The following is an 18962-nucleotide window of genomic DNA, read 5'->3' on the forward strand; positions in this document are numbered from 1 at the left end:
CCACTTGACCACCCCACCCATTCTTATTTGTTAACAATTAGAATGTGCTACAGGTTTTAGATAACCAATTATTAAATATCAGAGGATATAAGGACCAGCAAACATTGTAAGACTGAAATGGATGCTAAAGAGACATTGCAGGAGCAAAGAGTTTTGCTTTCTGGTTGGTGCTTGCTCAGCGGCACCGACAGTACAGCCATGGCATCTCATGTCCACCTTCTGCCATGCAAGAGACTTTCTCAACATGAAGGGCTTCTCCAGTGCCTGACTCTTGCAGCTTCCCTCAGCACCCTGTCAGTGCAGACTTCGGGTAGAATGCCCCTGGTGAGGTACCTCCTGGGGCACAGATTTCCCAGGCATTTTAAAGGGTAGGTTTCTGGGAAAGCTCAACCAGTAAGAAAGCATAGCAACTTCTCTGTCATCCAGCAAGGCCCAGCCATCCTATCTTCTACAGGGTTTCAACTGCAGCTGGGAGATGGGCTCTTCCTTGGATATAGTCCAGTGTGGCTGCTTCTTCTAGGTCTTCTCTTTCTGCAGTCTTCAGAATTCTCTTTATTCTTAAGAATCAATCTTTTGATACTCCAATTCCACTAACAGTTACTTATTTTTTTTAAGATTTATTTATTCATTTTACACAAAAACCAGGGTAAAGGCCAGATGCACAGGAGGGTGAGAGGATTCACCAGAGACAGAGCAGGGAGCAGAACAGGCAGAATGACGAAATACACTGCTGAGGGAAACAGCGGGGAAGACAGGAGAGGTCTACCGCACCATGTGGGACCCTCGCTGGCTGGCCGGGATCGAACTGGCGCTGCAGTGGACAGCTTCATAGCATGGTGCTCAACTGCCTGCACCATGAGAGGCCCAGTTACTTATTCTTTATCTCAAATTTCCTGTCTGAGGTTTTTCTCAGAAAGGGAAAATATCTTTGAGTTTTCTATGGTAAGGTTTTAGTGTGACTATTAAGTAAAATTACAGGGAATAATTTGTTAGTTACTAGACTAGCTCTACCAAAAATGTATGAACATAAAGATAATTTTAATATCAGAGTCACAAAATTCCATCAGGCCCAGGAAATTCTGAGGGACTGAAGGGATTAAAGACAGTGTGCTTTGCTTTAGTGCATGTCAGTAAAAAAGGCCCCAGTCATTTCACTCACTTCTCAGTAGTGACATCTGATTGGTGCGAGGTAACCACATGTGGGCTGGCCATGGGTTCTCCATTTCCTGGAGAGTTCGTCATGCCTGGAAGTGCAGATACTGCTGGATACCACAAAAAAGACAGAACAAAAGGTTATTACTACTCTATTATTAAATCCAAACCCCAGGAGCCAGAATGCCTAATTTGGCTGTCCTGGCTCTGCTACGTATGACCTGTATAAGCCTGGGCAAGTTACATACTTTCTGTTTCTCAGTACTTACCTCATGGGCTGCTATGGGTACTAAATGTATTAGCATTTAATATGTTTAATATATGCAAAATACTTAGAACAGCACCCAGCATATTGTAAGGGTTGGAATCATTTGCTATTATTCTTACTTGCATTAAATTGGCTTGGGACAAAAAGTACATATTATTGAAACCATGGCAACTGAAGGAGCTGGCAAAACGTTGCCTTAATCAGCCTGACACATAACATCTTTACTGCAAGATTTGGAGCAAATCTCCATGAAATACCTGTAGTGATAAAATATACTTCTTAACACTCAGTTTAGTCCTAGTTCCCTTAGAATAATAGGGACTTCATAAACACTAGGCCATAGTGATTTGTACCTAATTGTACCACCTCAATGCTCATGTTGGAGTGCAGCTAAAGTTAATATTTGTGATTGACTGAAATTTTTGACAGGGTCACTTCCAATCTTGTAAATCTTCCAATAGGTCAGTTTCATGGAAATCTGTGGCAGTCTAAGGTTTTAACTTGATGTGCAAGAATAACTGACATAATTCCAAGGAAGTATTACTTCACAACCTGGCACAAATTCAGTAAAACAGAGAGAGGTACTAAGAGTCTGTTAACTGAAGCAAATAAGTTGATGAGTTTAAAGCTACCAAAATGTGCACAGCTGGTCACAGGCAGCCTCTGAGAGGATTTCTGGCAGGTTTTTAAACTCACCTGCTTCCTATCCTACAATTCTCTGTGGAGCACAAGATGGATCATTTAGCCCTCAACTAGATATAGTTGAGGAAAACTTACTAGCCAGATAGTCCTCATTTTAGCAGTATTAACTCAAACTGCATTTATTGTGAGTTTTGATACGATGGGTGACAAGTTTCAACTGGTAAAAGTATATTTTAAGAATTGATAATAGCAAGGACAAAGAAAAAAAGAAACAGCAAAGAGCCTGGCCAAGAACACACTAAAAGCCTCACTCCTGAAACACTGCAATTTGCAACCTAAAATGCTCATTATGATGACTCACAACTTCTTAGAGACAACTTGATTAAAAAAAAAAATGTGAAGGGGCAAATAAGTAACCACTAGGGGTGCTAATCTCCAAACAAACATAATTAGGGCATTTTTAAAACAAGCATGAAAATCCCACTATGGAGAACTATGCCAGAGAAATTAGGATAGTCTCTCTTGATATAAAACCAAATCCCCAAATATCAATATTTTACATTTGGAGACCATTTGATTTCACAGAGAATGTTCTCTTATATCAATCATTTCATTTGATATTTCTTTCATTCTTTAAAAAAAAAAACATCGAAACGAGAAAACAACAAAAAACCCCAGCAACACCTCTAACCCTTTTTTTTTTATTTAACCCTTTCTTCTTATACTGATATTGTAGATGAGGCTTAATGACAAGCTATCTGTCAACTACCTGTTTGTAGAACGACCACGTGGGATCACAGAAGGAGCAGAATTATAAGAGGGTGACTTGGACTCTAGCCCTGAGAACTGGGGCCCGTCACTCAATCTGGTCCTTCTGGGGGAAAGATCTGAGCCTATCCTGTTCTCACCGACTTACACCTACACTTCTTCGCACCTGTGTGTGAAAGGGACTGGCACATTAACAGGTCTCCAAAAATGCCTGTTGACTCCAAGAGAAAGCATCTTCTACCAAATAAGGCTGCAGTGCAAATTAAACAAGGCAATGTATGCATGATGTACCTGACATGAGAGGGCATTTAATAAATATTAATTAAATCTGAGTACTACAACATTAAGGCAGATTTTATTTAAATCAAATTTGGCTTAAAATAACCAAGAAATTAATCATCTGTCTTTCCGAAGCCTATGTCATATGGATAGCTTTCTTATAAAATTTCAACAAATTTCTAATTTTAACTCTATTCTGAAGTCAGAACTAAATGTTTAAATCTTTTTTTTTGGAGAATGGATAGAAGCACAAGTTGTGAAAATATTAGGTTTACAATCCTGAAAAGCAAATATAAATACATGCTACTTTAGTGGGTAGTAAATAATAAAATTAAATATTATAAACACAAAGAAAATGCCAATAGTGTGTGTACATAAATATATGTACATATTCTCTATATAAGCATATGTAGTTATATATACAGATATTTAGAAATATATGCACATGACATAAAATGAATTTAAGCTGGGCCTCCCTGGTGGCACAGCAATTGAGCACTGGGTTGAGAAGCTGCCCGAAGCCTCTGCGGTGCCAGTTCGATCCCCGGCTGCTCCCCGGCCACCGGAGGAGGGTCCCACGTGGTGCGCAGACCTCTCCTGCTGCCCGCTGCTCCCCTCAGCAGTGTACTTCCGTCCTTTTGCCTGCTCTGCTCCCCGCTCTGGCTCTGGTGAATTCTCTCACCCTCCCGCACTTTTGACTGTACCCAGTGCTTGTATAAATAAAATCTTTAAAAAAAAAAAAAATGCCCTCTGGCATTTAAAAAAAAAAGAATTTAAGCTATTAAGCAATTCCATTAGAGTATAAAGCGTGAAATGACACCTCCCACGAATACTAGAGAATTTTACCAAATGCAAAAATTCTGTGGACTAGATGATACACACCTAGGCTTCTAAGTGAGTGAAAGTATATCTTTTTGTTTGAAAAATCATTCCATGAATGTCTTGACTTCCAGAGAGTCAATTCAAAAAGTCTATTTGTATGGACTTGAGGTCTTTGAAATAAATACCTGTTCCTCCAGTGAGAGCTTCCTTGGCTATGTCTCCATTTCTCTGATCAACATTTTTCTACCAAAGAAAAAAATAAAAATAACTTTTTAACATTAATATCACAAGTGAATTTTAGAATTCACTAGTCACTTAAGGATAGTTAAAAAATGGCTATTTCAATACCTTGTCCGTAGCTTCTGTTTTCCTGGTTCTTTTCATAATCTCCTCAAGTCGCTACAAGAACAAAAAGAAAGAACTGAACAAAAGGATCAGAAACAGAAAGCAAACTAGCTTGGCCAACCTCACCGACCAAGCAAATAGCAAATTGTTAAAACATGTCATGTGGGGGAAAAATATTACCCACTGTTTTATCTTAATTGGAGTTATTCAAAAAAGCTGAAGCTGGCTTAAGCCACATGTATAGGAAGGAACTCTTTGGTGAAGGTTGGAATATAAAGTGATTTCTTTGGAGGAACATATTACCACTGAAACCTGCTTCAGTGTATCTGAAACAGTGGAACACATTTTGTCTTCTCATGGCAATGAACTGGTCTCTTGATCTTTGCACAGATGCACATCAAGGACAGAATGAGAACAATTAAGAGTGCCAGGCTCCTGCTGTCAGATCCAGCTACCTTCTTTCTCTCCATGCGTGCCTGCTCTTCTCTCATGAAATGCTTCTCCCGTTCCAGCCGGGCCCTCTCTGCTTCTTCCCGAAAACGAGCTGCTTCTTCTTCTTTCTGAAAACAAAAAGTTAATATTTTGCTTCTTAGAAACAGGCTGACTTTGCCTGCTGCCCCAATGTCGCAGGGTACCTCAAGGTGGAGGCCAGATGGCAGATGGAGAACATGAGAAAAAGGAGAGCACACAGAGGCTCAGGAGACTTCGAAGACGCAGGGAACATTTTCCTTTGCTCAACTGAGAGGAACCTCTACCCACATCCAGAAAGCAGCTGCACTGAGCTTCTTCCCCCTGGAAGCCCAGGGACCCCCTACCTGTTTCTGGATGCGCTCCATCTCCTCCTGCTCCCGCCGCTCCTGCTCCTCTGCTTGCCTCCGCAGCTGCTCTTCCTTCTCCCGGGCCTGCTCGGCTTCTAGCCGCCGGGATTCTTCCTCCCGGCGAGATCTCTCTTCAGCCACCTTTTGGGCCAACTCTTCTCTTTTTTGTCTGGAAAGAGACAAATATAAAACCAAGATAACGATGGGAGTTCCAGAAAGTGAGTTAGTGGTGACTGCAAGGACAGTCTGTTCAAGGTCTGAGAGAAAAACCCCTACTTGGATACATTCAACATCATCCAGGGACAGAATGTGAGGCACTCTACGTCTCCCCCATGTTCCCAGCCTCTGGTAAATAGCAGCAGAATCTAAGCACTGATTTTTTTTTTTTTTAAAGATTTATTTATTTATTTCTACAAGCACTGGGTACAGTCAGAAGCGCAGGAGGGTGAGAGAATTCACCAGAGCCAGAGCAGGGAGCAGAGCGGGCAAAAGGACCGAGGTACACTGCTGAGGGGAGCAGCGGGCGGCAGGAGAGGTCTGCGCGCCATGTGGGACCCTCCTCCGGTGGCCGGGGAGCAGCCGGGGATTGAACTGGGGATCTAACCGGCGCTGCAGAGGCTGCGGGTAGCTTCGCAACCTAGTGCTCAACCGCTGCGCCACCGGGGAGGCCCTAAGCACTGATTTTTCTTAAAGGATGGTCTTTTAGTAACAAATTATAACTCTTTGTAAATAATACAGATTTCAATATTCTGGCACAGGACAGGAGGCGAGGGACCCTCAATATGCGTCCTGGGTTGGACCCACCCAAGGTGGCAGCCAAGCATGGCTCTCAGATCCTGCCCAGAGGGGCAGTTCTGCTTACGTGAAGAACAATTATATTACACTGACATCAGCCTTATTAGCCCTGGGAAGAGGATAACTAAGCAAACTGTTTTGGCATAGTGTCTTGACAGGTGAGCAGTGGGCATTTAAGACCCTCACCCAGCTACCCTGGGAGGAGTTCTCTCTAGAAAGAAGAAAACATGAACTCTAATTGTGCCTCTTTGAATGCTAATTAGAAAGAGAGTGAGGAAATACGATTAAAGATATGTTATGTGAAAAATCAGATTGCACACTTGTATCTCTATTGTGGTTATAATTATGTAAATATATGTGTGTCTATTTCTGTCTGTATACACACCCACACATTATTCAGAGAGACTAGAAAGGATTACCCAAGATGTACACAGTTGAAATCCAATGAGATTACGACTACAGTTTTCTTTAAACCTTTTCCCATTACTGTTAGACTGTCGTTATAATAAGAAAATGTGATTTAAAAACAAGAACGCAGTGGTCAGAGGAACATCAGGTAAGAGCAACTGTGATTCACCCTCATTACGACTACCACGTCTTGACTCAGTCTGAAGATTTAAATAATCCAAGGTGTCACCAGGACATTGGTAACATGAGGCAGAGTGATGTGGCTTCGTTACCTTTCCAGCTCTTCCCTCTCTCTCTTCTCCTTTTCCTCCTTCTCTCTCTGCTCTCGGGCCAGTCGCCTCTTCTCAGTTAGCAGCCTGGTGGCCTCTTCTGGGTCGGTAGTGCCTGCAGAGGCCTTAGGAGAAGCACTGGCAGTCATGGTGGATGACGGGGCCGGGACGGAGGTGGAGGTGGGGTCGAGGGCTGGAGCGGGGGCTGGAGCTGGAGCAGCTGTACAAACAGGTACAAGGAGAAACCCAATTGGAAACAAAACCCAAAGAACAAAACAAAAACTAGCATTCCCCACACCCCATGCCTAGAATTTATCATTATAAAAGAAAAGGGAATGTTTATTACCCTGTGTTCTCACGGTTTCACTGTATTCTATCTGTATCCAAGCAACAGATAACAAAAAGCTGCGTGTGTAAGTGAGACATCCAACAAAGCTGCCACTGTGCCACCAAGTCTTATTTTTATACACGTTAAATCAGTTAACCACATATACTGTGTACCCAGTAGAGGGCCTCACGGTAAGTTGTGTGGGAAGTTATACCCTGAGCAGAAGGAAGATGAGAGCGTCCATTTGTTTGTCATTACATTTGAAAAATTCCTGCTCTTTAGTGACTATTCATTACCAGAGGACGAATGTCCTTCTACAACCACGCTGTGAGCCCAGGTTCCAGCTGGGAAGAGGACATCCAAGGAAGAGGTTCCTTTCATGTGTCAGCCCAGAGCTGCCTACATGTCTGAGGTGTCTGGAGTCCAGGGCCTGCCTCTTCAGCCTTTAGCCTGGGCCTCCACTGTCAGTCCAGATGGCACAGGTAAGATGGAACAGCATTCTCTGGTCTTATTAGAGTCAAGGAAATGACCTGGGAGCAGCACAGCAGGGAGCCTCGCATAGGAGCTAGGTTCACATCCAAGCGAGGGGTGAACCGGGGCATCTGACCATTCCAGACCTTTCTTTCAAGTTTACGTTTCTCCTTCTCCTCCCACAAATTCTACCATCAGTATACTCTTTTCTCTCACATCTCTCTCTTCCCATGCAGACAAGAGTGGGACTCTTCTATTCTCTAAGAATACAGTAATTTTTCTCCAGCCATCTATTCTTTCTTTGTGACTATCCTCTATATTGAAATTAAGTCTTGAGAAGAAAATTTGGAAAGAATACAATTTTCAACAAGAAATAATTCCTAGATGCAAGTGATTTTTAAATTTCAAAATAGCATGTGGTTAGCCAGGGGAGATGATATCTACTGGATACTTGGGGGAAAAAATCTGAGCTTTGTAAAGCACATAAGCTAAAGTAGTGGTCCTTAAACTCCAGTGTGTACAGGAATGGAGAAATTTAACTAGACACTTTGAATTGTACCTGGCAATTTTGCACAGGAGTGAACTGACAAGTTTAGAGTCCCTCAGAGTCCTTAGATTCACCATAGATTCTGATTCAGTAGGTCTGAGGTGAGGCCTAGGTTCTGCCGTAAACACTACAGATGTGGTAGTTTTAAAAATATTCTATAAATTCTCTGAAAATCCTCCCTTTTACTCCACCCGTGTGTGAACTGAACCTATGTCCTGTGTCTAATAAACAGAGTATGACAGAAATTGTGAATTCTCTGCGTGTGACTTCTGAGACTAGGCATAAAAGAACACTGTGAGTTCCATGTGATTCTTTCTCCCAGGATCACTCACTCAGGGACGCCCCAGAGCAAGCACAGACCTCAGGGCGTCAAGCAAATCTATGGAGACATTGTCATGCAACAACAGGGTCACCTGCCACAACACATGTGCCTGAGCCACCTTCTAACTACCCAGCTAAGCTGCTTCCAAATTCTTGCCCAATATGATGTAATAACTGTTGTTGGTTTAAGCTGCAAGGTTTTGGGATAATTATTCAGCAGTAGGTAACATAAGTAATTCTGAAGGGGATGCTCTGAACATCACACTTTGTGAAAGACCAGACTCAGCCACTGAGAGACCATGAGTGAAGTAACACACTATGGATCCAGCAACATAAAGGTGTTTGGATGTATGGTTCTTTTTCTATAGATAAGAAAATTAAACTTAAGTTCCCAAAGTTAGTCTCACAGTGAGATTTCCAAGTCCCTAATAAGAATGAACAGATGAATGAATTAATAAAGGCAAAGTAAAAGCATAGAAGAAAAAGGCAGCAAGTATAGAGAAAGCATCAATTCACACTCCATCCAAGTGAGTTAATTCTTACCACAGGAAGCCTCTGGTTCAACAGTGGTCCCCTCCTCAACTGCGGCTTCTTCCACCTTCACTAAAGGTACCCTGCCCTTCAATGAAGACTCATTGGCAATTTTTTGAGGTTCCTTCTGGGAGTCTTTCCTCTCCGTTTCTGATTTGCCTTCTCTCTTGACAGGACGGATGTTGCCCGGAGATGAGGGCCGGGCTTGGGCAGGGGTAGCTTTGACTGATCCAGGAGGCAAAGATGATATTGGTCTGGGTGTGCCAGGTAAATGAGGTAAGGACTTGGATGGGAGCCTGGGCAACAAACAAATGTAAAGGGAAGGGGACACTTCAGAACAGGCTTTCCAGAACTTTCCTTCCCCATACTTCTACCTTGCAATAGTCCTACAACACCAAAGTAAAAAATAAAGATGTTTATCTATGTATATTTGTCCTTTATGTGGCAAATGCAGAAATATTGACCTCAGAGATTCGTTTCAGTTTTCTTTGTTATTTCCTTTAAGGAAAAATGTTCCTCCCCAACTCAAGGTCACACAATACGGGGAGAACAGCCTCCTTTCAAAAGACAGAGGCTACTTATTTTCCAACATGGAGCAACCCAGCCAGTCTCTTCCACCTCACTTACCAAAGTCGGGAGGAAGCTGGTGATCTTGCTTTGGGATTAGATGGAGACATAGCCCTTCGGAGGCCAGGTGTAAGGTGGAAGGGTACATTTTCTCTCTCCTTCTCCCTTTTAAAGCTCTAAGTTCAGAGAAACACAATTAGATTTTTTCATGAGTTGGACAACTATTTTCAGGGTATTCAATGGTTGAGATGCAATTTATTTAATAACCTTTCAGAAATTTATTCTAATTGTTTTCATGTCTATCCATTCCACCCTAACACAAGGCCCTTGTCAGCTAAAGCTGAAAATTATTACTTAACATATTGTGACACTAATGAGGAGGCATTGGGCATGTGACATTTGCAGTTATATTTACAAAAATAAAATTCACTCATATTTTTAGAAAGTTTACTTTCTATACATTTCATCTAAAATTACCAGTAGCAAAGTCTGGTTAGCTGGCACTAATGTCAAAATAAAATCACTTGCAGTCTTTAATTAGAGACTGATTAAAAATCACTTCCACTATTAATTAAAACATGTCTTTACCTCTTAATATTTTAGTATTCTAATGTTTTTCTCCCCAGAAAATACTAATTTTTTGCTTTTAAAAAATTTATACTTGCTGTACCAGACATCAAGTCATTTTTCTCTTTCTATTCTTATACAAATGAGTTCTTCCTCACCCAGCATCCTCACCCTCCATCCTTTGAAGGAAAAGTCAGGTTCAAAGTGAGGAACATAAGCTATTTTTAGTATTCTTCACTAGGGATGAAATCGAAATCTGAGGGGGGAGCCAAAACATCAGGCCTCCTCTGAATGCCAACTAATAATTCAGAGATGTGCCACCTTTCTTAAATTGAAACAGGCAAAAAGAGACACAGAAGTGGTCTGATGGTGTAAAGTCAATCAAGACCAAAAAATGCACTGAAGGACTCATTCTAAATATCTGAAACTCATAGCAGTGGTCTGGGATGGGCATCCGTGTGAAAAGAAGAGGTTAGCTCCCTGGCTAGGGATGGAACTCATGTTGAAGTGACTGACAATAGCTTGATAGGGCTGAGTCTTTAACCCCTGCACCATCAGGGAGGCCTAGAAAATTCACTTTTCTGACATTATGGTAGATAGCTCCTAGCCTGTTGTGTCACCAACAAGCCCTTCACTCTATGCGGTCCAGGTAGAAAGCTGGAGCCAGGGCACAAGGAAAGGGGCAGAATAGCACCTGGGATCAGGCCCAGTCAGCTGGCAGGTTCCCTTTTCTTCTTTCCTTTTTTGCCTGGCTCAAGTATCAACTCTCTGCTTCCTTTCCTTCCCTTTTGTTCCCATCAGTGTCCCTTCTAATTGTTTCTCTCCATTTTTCTTTCAGCCTCCTAGTTTATGAGCTATCAGTTGGGCAAAGACAACTGCATATCAGATAACACAGTGGACACCCCTTATCTGCAAGGGCTTAGTTCCAAGACCCCCAAAGGATGCCTGAAACCTTGGACAGTAACAAACCCCATATATGTTTTTTGATACAAACATACCTATTATAAAGTTTATAAGTTAAGCACAGTAACAGATTAATAATAATTATTAATTAAATCGAATTATGATACTATACAGTAATAAGTTTTGTGTAAATGGTCTCTTTCAAATATTTCATTTCATGTAAAATTCTGACCAGGAATTCTTGCAAGTAATTGAAAGCAAAGAGAGAAAAACCTGGGATAAAGAGGAACTACTGTATTCAATTCCTGGAATTTCTAAGTGAAACCAATGAAGACTGAGACAGGAAAGAGCTTTTAAAGGTGCTACCAGTTTTGCCTCACTGATGGCTGCAAAACCCTCTGCTCCACCTCTGATCCCAGAAGGCAGGCGGTGGGACCTCAGGAAGCAGGCGCAGTCCTTGGCTAACAGAAGTGGCAGCCACCATATGGGACTCTCTTGGCAGGTGTACAGGGTGGCAATTATGTCTCTGGCAGATCAGTCCCCAGAGTGGAAGGTACAGGCTCTTCCCAAGGGAGCTTGGGGTTAGGTTCCTCATATAGCATTTTTTTTCCTTAAAACATTTTAATTTGGCTGAAATCAGATCAAGGAGTGATCTAATGGGAAAATAAGTCAGGAAGGATAATTGTGAAATGGAAGGTTTGGGGACAAATTTCCCACCTTTGTCATGATAATAAGACAGGCAAGAGGCAGTAAACCTACATAAGAATGTATAGTCCTTAGATAGTCCTTTTTTTGTTAAAGTACCATTAAACCAATCTTTCTTTCTCCAAACTGATCTCCTGTAGTCATCTCTGAGGGGTAGAGGGAGGGGGGAGAGATGGCTTGGACAATGCTCAATACCTGACAACTTTCTTCCAGGCAGAGAGATGATTTTGCCCTCATAGTTCTTTCAAAAGTCCTTTCATTGATCTTGTACTTAGTCACCTAATGGTGCTCCTGATTCTCATGTTGAGCTGGGTAAATAGCCAGCAGTCTACATAATCACTTTTCTTGCTGACCCTTTCCAGAAGTGTAGGTGGAATACATGCATCAAGCAGTTCATGTTAATGGTCTAAACAATTTACCAGCAGGACAAAGTCTAACTTTACTAAGCATTAAGCTTAGAATACAAATAACCTCTCCAAGAGAGACAAGATAGATAGCACTGTCTAACATAAACTTTACTGATAACTGACATGTTTTAAATCTGTGATGTCCAATATATAACCTCTGGCCACATTTGATGATTTTAATTTAGACCTAAATTAATTAAAATTTAAAGTTAAATTCAGTCTCACAAAACATATTTCAAGTGCTTAACAGCCACTTGAATTTAGAACAAAGTTAACTAAAATTGAAAAAGATATTAAGAAAACAATCCCATTTCCAATAACATCAAAAAGAAAAAAATACTTGAAGATAAAATTAATCAAAGAAACATACTTGTACACTGAAAGCTAGAAGACATCGCTAAAAAAAATCAACGAAGATACAAATAAATGGAAAGACATCCTGCATTCATGCCCTGGAAAACTTGTTCAGATGTCATAACTATCAAAAGCAATTTACAGATTCAATACAATCCTCATCAAAATTCAATCTCATTTTTTGCAGAAATTGAAAAATCCATCCTAAATTCACACAGAATTTTGAGAGACTTTGTGTAGCCAAAACAATCTTGAAAAGGAACAAAGTTCTTCTTTGTGCTTGAATTCAAAAGATCCTGATTTTAAAACACGTCACAAAGCTGCAGTAATCAAAGACAGACACACATACCCATGGAGTAGAATAGAAAGTCCAGATATAAACTGTTGCATGTATGGTTCAAGTATCCCTAAGAAGGCTGGGAAAGAGGGCAAGACAATCTTTGACAAGTGGTACTGGAAAAACTGTGTATTTACAAGTAAAAGAATGTACTTAGACCCTTCCTTATACCACATATAAAAACTAACTCAATTAAGGATCTACATATAAGACTTAATATTGTGAAATTTCTTGAAGAAAACATGTGGGGGAAGCTTTATGTCACTGCATTTGGTAATGATTTCTTGGATATAACATCAAAAGTACAGGCATCAAAAGCAAAGAAACAATTGAGCCTACATCAAACTTAAAAACTTCTGTGTATGACTGTGTAAGAAGGCAACCAACAGAATGATAGAAAATATCTGCAAATCATATATCTGATAAAGGGTAAATAGAATTATAAGCAATTAAAATATTGAAAAAGTAAAGGTTAAGGTTAAAAACTGGACAAAGGGTTTGAATAAATATTTTCTCCCAAAGATGATATGCAAATAGCTAACAAGCATAAAATGTTGTTCAACATCACTGATAGAGAAACGCAAATCAAAACCACACTAAGATATTGCTTTGCACCCATTAAGGTGGTTAGCAAAAGAAAATAATGAGTGTTGGTGAAGACGTAGAAAAAATGGAACCCTTGTGTTCTGTTGGTGGGAATGTAAGTAAAATGATGCAGTCAATATGTCAGAGTTCCTCAAAAAATTAAAAACAGAAGTATAAAATCCAACATTCCTGCTTTGGGTATAAAAAGAGTGTAAGGCAGTATGTTGAAGAGATATTTTCATACCATGTTCACAGCAGCACTATTCACAATAGACAAGAGGCAGAAGTTTTCAAATGTTCATCAACAGATGAATGGAATAATAAAATATGGTATCTTCCTATCTATGTATCTACCTTCCTTCCTTCCTTCCACCCACCCACATGATGGAATACCATAAGCCTTAAAAAGAACAGAAGAAATCCTGTCATGTGCTACAATACAGATGAAACTTGAGGACATCATGCTAAGTGAAATAAGCCAAAAAGACAACATGACCCTACTAATATGGGGTACCTAAAGTAGTCTAATTCATAGAAACAAAGTAAAATGATGGTTACTATGGGTCAGGGGAGGAGAAGATAGGGAGTTGATTAATGGATATAGTTTCAGTTTTACAAGATTTAAGGTATTCTGGAGATTGCACAGCAGTGCAAATATACAGAACACTACTGATATGTACACTTAAAACTGGTAAAGGTGTAAACTGTATTAGCTGCATCTTACTATGTCACTAGTTGCTCAACTGAGTTCCACAGTGACAGTTCCAGGGTATGAATGACTTGTGGAGTCAATTTCTGGCAATAGGTATTTACTTAATATTTGGTTGTAAAGAAGTGAGAAGATGACCAACAGCTCAAATACACAAAGAGGAAGGCATAAACACACACACATACACACACACATACAAATACCCCAAAGCTAAACTAAAAGGGTGAGAAAGTAGAGGTTCTGGATCATGCAGTGAAAATCCCTTATATAATCTGCTGCCCAAGGTCAGGCCTCCAATTTCCCTGCTCGAAGGATTTTTATCCTTAACAAGATATTTTTCCTTTGGGAAACGCTTTTTCCTCCACAGTAAATACTGTTAACCAGAAAAACTATAGCAATGAGCCAGAGGTTTATGTGCAAGGGAGAACAAAGTTTCATTTGGGGTCTTTCAGAGACTGCTATGGACTGGGGCAAGGCCTTCTGAATGCTCCTGGTTCACAGAAGTAAGTAGTAAAGTCTTTAAAGGGGAAAGAAAAACATGCAAAAGGGAGGGATATTTGTATGCCAGTGCAGCGATAGACTGTCCTTTGTGAAACGGAGATCTCATAGCATTTTTTGGTCTTTGTGGAAGGCATGGCCCTATCTTTCCAAACTCCCCAATGGCAGGTGTCAGGATGCTGGTTTGCTGATGGCATCTTATGTGGTTGTAAATGCAGGTTATCAAATAGTCAGGCATGCTAGACAGACGTAAGTTCTACTCTCTTACTGCACCTGACTCCATTTTGGATATCCCCTTTAGCCACTTTAATTTTGTGATTTCTCAGTCATCTCCACAGTATCCAAAATTTGGGGCCAAAGCTGTTCTGTTGCAATAAAGCATATTGTCAACAGCTAGAATCTCTGAAGCAACAACACGCTAAGGATGGAAAACTTCCCAGACATCAAAGGTGGTTTCACCTTTGGCTTGAAGGTCTGGATGTCTGACTCAGTCATGAATTAGACACTGATGCCTGAGAGCCTGCAGGGCTTGAGAGAAAACTGCCTGGAGGCAAAGCTATAAAGCTCTTACAATTCTCAAATTATCCTCAAATGTCTAAGCAAAACCCCTTTAAGTGTCTATCAGCTTTATAAATCTGAATTGTTCTGGGAAGATTTTAAAAAATTGTATCAGTCTTTCATTAAATGTGTCATGCTTTCTCCAAGGGAGAAAAGCAATGAGATCTGCTGTTTGATTGGTGAATCCTTTAAGAATAAAATACAACAGTCAAAGACCACAAAACAAATCTACATCTTTCAAGGGATACCAAAATAACACACAGTTCAATACAAAGAAGCTTCCTGGAAACATGCAAGTGACTTCATTGCATGTACGGCATGGTGAAAATTAATATGAGCTCAGCCACCATACCAGTAATAACAAGTACAAATTATATTCGTCACTTGCAAAAACTGAGTTTATAACACAGTGCAGTGGCATTGTAGGTATTGGTTACTTAGCAAATAATAAGTGTTTTCAAAACACTCTGTCACTACATTTTAAGATCTGGGTCTTGACAGGGATGAGCAAAGAGGATAAAAACTCTTTATCTTGCTTTTTTAGTGAACCCTATTTCAGAATTCAGTAGCTTCTGCATGTGTTTGGGATAAAAGGCAGAGAAGCAGATGAGGGCTACTTCTCTTTCAAAGGCTCCTTACTTTCAACAACGGACACATGCCACGTGCTGGCACTGCACTTATTTGTATGTAGGCTCCAGCTGGGGAGTTTAGCCACTCATACATGCTTGGACCAAGACCAGTGTCACCTCCAAATTCAAATTTTTAGGGAGAGGGAAAATCCTCAAGTAGAGAGAATGTGTGGGGACACCAGCGTGAGGCCAGTCAGATTCAAGACTGGTGGGATGGGAAGGAAGGTGGATGTCACCATCTACGCTCTTAACCCACACCGCGCAGAAACAGCACAGGCTCCCGGGGGCGCCAGGTGCTCCCAGTAGCTACTCACCGCTGTGCCATGAATGGTCCTCCTCCTCGCAGAGCCCTCGGGTGGTGTTACAAAGACTTTTGGTCGATCCAGCGAATTTCTAGAGTATGCAGCTTTGTAAGGCATGTTGATGGGACTGCAAGATGCTGAACGAGGACAAATGGGGATAACTAGGGTGCAGGTGATTGTTTTACACACAAGAGTGCCAGAGGAGCAGGTGGAAGAAAGCCAAAAGCAGGTTCAGGAAAAGGAGCAAAGCAGAGATAGAGAGAAAAGTAGGAAGAAGATGTTATTACCTAAAGGTGTCCAGAACCATCATACTCAACTCTCCTCTAAGTCCTATCCGTTTACAGTGTCCAAAAGGCAGGCATGTCCAAATGAAAAAATCTGGAATATATACTCTATTTGGCTATTTAACACTATTTAATATTTATGATTAAATATATAGATGTAATCCAATAATTATAGAAAGCAATGGCCTTATATTCCTATAAACTGATGGTTCTGGTAAAAATGCTACAGTAGTGATATAAGATAATTTTTATATAAGAACGGGTTTATAATCAGATATTTCTTAATTAGTTTTAAGATGGAACAAAAGTTGGAAAGAAAAGAAGCAAGCAAGCAGGCAAGCAAGATATATATAACTATGCCAGGAGTAAAGTTTAACAGCCGTGGGAAAAAAGCAAGTGAAATTTTTAAATGCTAAATCATCAAGTCTTACCAGGTGTCAAGACTTATAAGGCTAACTAATAAGGGGTGGGGGTAGAAATCTGTAAATTATTTATTTATTTAAATATTTAAATGCAAATCAAATGCATGCTTCTGGGCTGCGCTCAAAACCAAGGCATTTTATGGTTTACAACAAGCAGCAGAATATAGTATAGGGGGAAGGGATGAAGTCATTTAAAAAAGGGAACAGAACATAAAGATGTTAGAATTGCCAAAATCAAGGCTGAATCATGGATCATGATCTTTTACAGTTGTACTCAAGATAGAATATTTTTTGAAAAACCACAGTTTCTGATCATTCACCTTCAAAGGAACACTGTCTTAATCAAGTGATTATGAGCAACGATGGATTTAAGGAACTTTATCTAATGCTGCATAGGCGTCAAAAGTTTGGCCACTAAAGTTCCAAGTTTCATTTTCAGGCTAATCCAGAAACCTTGTTTTCCAACAAAAAATAAGACAAACAGGACTGCTGAGGGGAATATCATGTGTTTGGTCCATGTTATAAGATGACTTTACCTAGTGCCAGTCATGATAGCAACCCTTTAAAGGGACCATTTTCTCAACTGAATAGTATTAATAAATTAAAACTAGTTTGCCAGTAGCTATTGTTTTATTCGTGACATATGCAGTGATGTATCTATATAAGTATATGTATATTGGTTTTCTATAGTGATATAGATTGGTAATATGTTGGTAGCTTAAATAAAAATACTGATTTTGGATCCCTCCCAAAAAAAAAAAAAAAAAAAAAAAAAACTAGTTTGCAAGACAAATTTGGGATAATCTTAATTTCAGGATTATAGAGTCAAAATATTTGTTTTCTGATTTAATCTGTAGACAGAAAGCCGATCAGTTGCATCTTCATTAATGTGATCTCTTTCATTAAATGCCTCTCATCTTCTGGTGAGCACTGAACAGTATGGCAGTGAATAGAGATTGGTAAATGTACTTCCTTCTCCATCATTGGAAAATACGATTTTATTCCTTCAGGATAAACTAAAACACTTCACTTTCCTTCAGCTCTTTTTTAAAGAAACGTGTGTGTCTCACTAGCAACTGACAAAGCTTTGCCTCAGACTGAATGACGAAGGAAGTTTCCATTGTGTTGTAAGGAAGGAGAACCTCTCCTCATTTGCCTTATGATCACAGGGCAAACCATTTGAAAATAATTTTCCTCAAGTGCCATAAAAAGCATTTGCATTTCCAGACTGTAAGAGTTCATTAATGCAAATTCTTCCAAGGCAATCAAATGCATTGAGAGAATAACATCCTGGCACAAGACACTTCTGTGGGATTAAAGACCAGGTAAAGCACTCAGGTCCCACAGCACAGGCAGGCCATTCACCTGGCCCAAGGATCAAGAAACACTGGACAACAACAGTCCTGCTCTGGGGCCATGAATCTGGCACTGAAAAAGGAATGAAGCACAGAAACATGATTTACCCCCCCACTCTGCCCCCAGTGCAAACTAATAATTTCAGGGGGTATCTATGCACTACTTCCTGAGCTCATCCTGGATGTAATCCAGTCTCACCATGCCTTCTGGTTCATTCTATCATACTGCCAAGGTAATATTAAGAACATTAAGAAAATATCCTTAAGCTTAGCATGGTCACTACAAACCCTTCAAATTTAGGAACAGTGGCTAAAAAACCGAACACATCTTCTAAGGATACTACATTTCAGAGAATGTTGTTCTGAGCAACTGAAAAACCTGAAACCTTGAATCAGTTATTCGAATAGTTGTGCTCTTCTGAAATAAGAATTATATATAGTTATTTTCCCTTCAGAGTGCCCCTCATATTCCAAAGCAGTTTAATTAGACATAAAATGTCTTTGGAGAAGTCTTCTATAATACTGTATTTTGTCCTATTCTTGGTAGCAAGCATGCATTATTTTCTCTTATTCAAGATGCTGTATATGAAACAATGGGTGAAGAGAAAAGATGGTGTAGTTTAAGCAGTAGAAGTGTTGCACAGAGAATAAAATATTAATGTTTATTGATTGCCTACTCTGTGCAGGTACTATTCTAAGCATTTTGTATGTGTTAGCTCACTAATCTCAAGCCTCTAGTAATCACATGATTTTAAATCTATTTTAAAAAGAGACATGGAATATTAAAGCCAAAGTAGTAGCCACATAAGAGAGGTATGAGACTGTGATTCCCAAGTCTCAACTGCTCTATGCTTGTTCTGCATGTTTGCAATCAATAAACACCTTGTGGTAAGGAGAGCTGTTTCAATCTATTGTAACCCTGCCTCTGGACATAAGGTTATCCTCCTGTCAATGGCAATTGGGACTAAGATGAAATCAAGGGACAACACTAAAATGGAAAGACCAGAAAGAACAAT

General features: G+C 40.1%; 1 protein-coding gene and 1 long non-coding RNA gene across 11 annotated transcripts in view; one reads left to right on the top strand and one right to left on the bottom strand.

Annotated features, from left to right (window-relative positions):
* Positions 1-18962, bottom strand: part of MAP7 (microtubule associated protein 7) — a 151743-nt gene that overhangs the window by 6456 nt on the left and 126325 nt on the right. For 6 of the 9 annotated variants that reach the window (XM_037520447.2, XM_037520451.2, XM_054697865.1 and 3 more), the window contains 9 exons: positions 15898-16046; positions 9392-9507; positions 8777-9060; positions 6570-6786; positions 5092-5263; positions 4732-4836; positions 4280-4330; positions 4117-4174; positions 1160-1262 (listed from right to left, as the gene is read on the bottom strand). In XM_037520447.2, the coding sequence (XP_037376344.1) occupies positions 1160-1262; positions 4117-4174; positions 4280-4330; positions 4732-4836; positions 5092-5263; positions 6570-6786; positions 8777-9060; positions 9392-9507; positions 15898-16046 (1255 nt within the window). Of the gene's footprint in view, positions 1-26; positions 849-1159; positions 1263-4116; positions 4175-4279; positions 4331-4731; positions 4837-5091; positions 5264-6569; positions 6787-8776; positions 9061-9391; positions 9508-15897; positions 16047-18962 lie in introns of those variants that run through there. The other 3 variants (XM_054697864.1, XM_037520449.2, XM_037520450.2) reach the window with 3 other exon arrangements.
* The window catches only part of LOC119252907 (uncharacterized), a 32483-nt gene continuing 20480 nt past the window's right edge, over positions 6960-18962 (top strand). For both annotated transcript variants that reach the window (XR_008552785.1, XR_005126941.2), the window contains exons 1-4: positions 6960-7085; positions 7177-7376; positions 8939-9040; positions 10737-11160. This is a non-coding gene — a long non-coding RNA (uncharacterized LOC119252907). The remainder of the gene's footprint in view (positions 7086-7176; positions 7377-8938; positions 9041-10736; positions 11161-18962) is intronic.

Source organism: Talpa occidentalis, unplaced genomic scaffold (assembly GCF_014898055.3).
Source record: "Talpa occidentalis isolate TD23 unplaced genomic scaffold, MPIMG_talOcc4v2.1 talOcc4.2, whole genome shotgun sequence".
NCBI classification, from domain to species: domain Eukaryota; kingdom Metazoa; phylum Chordata; class Mammalia; order Eulipotyphla; family Talpidae; genus Talpa; species Talpa occidentalis.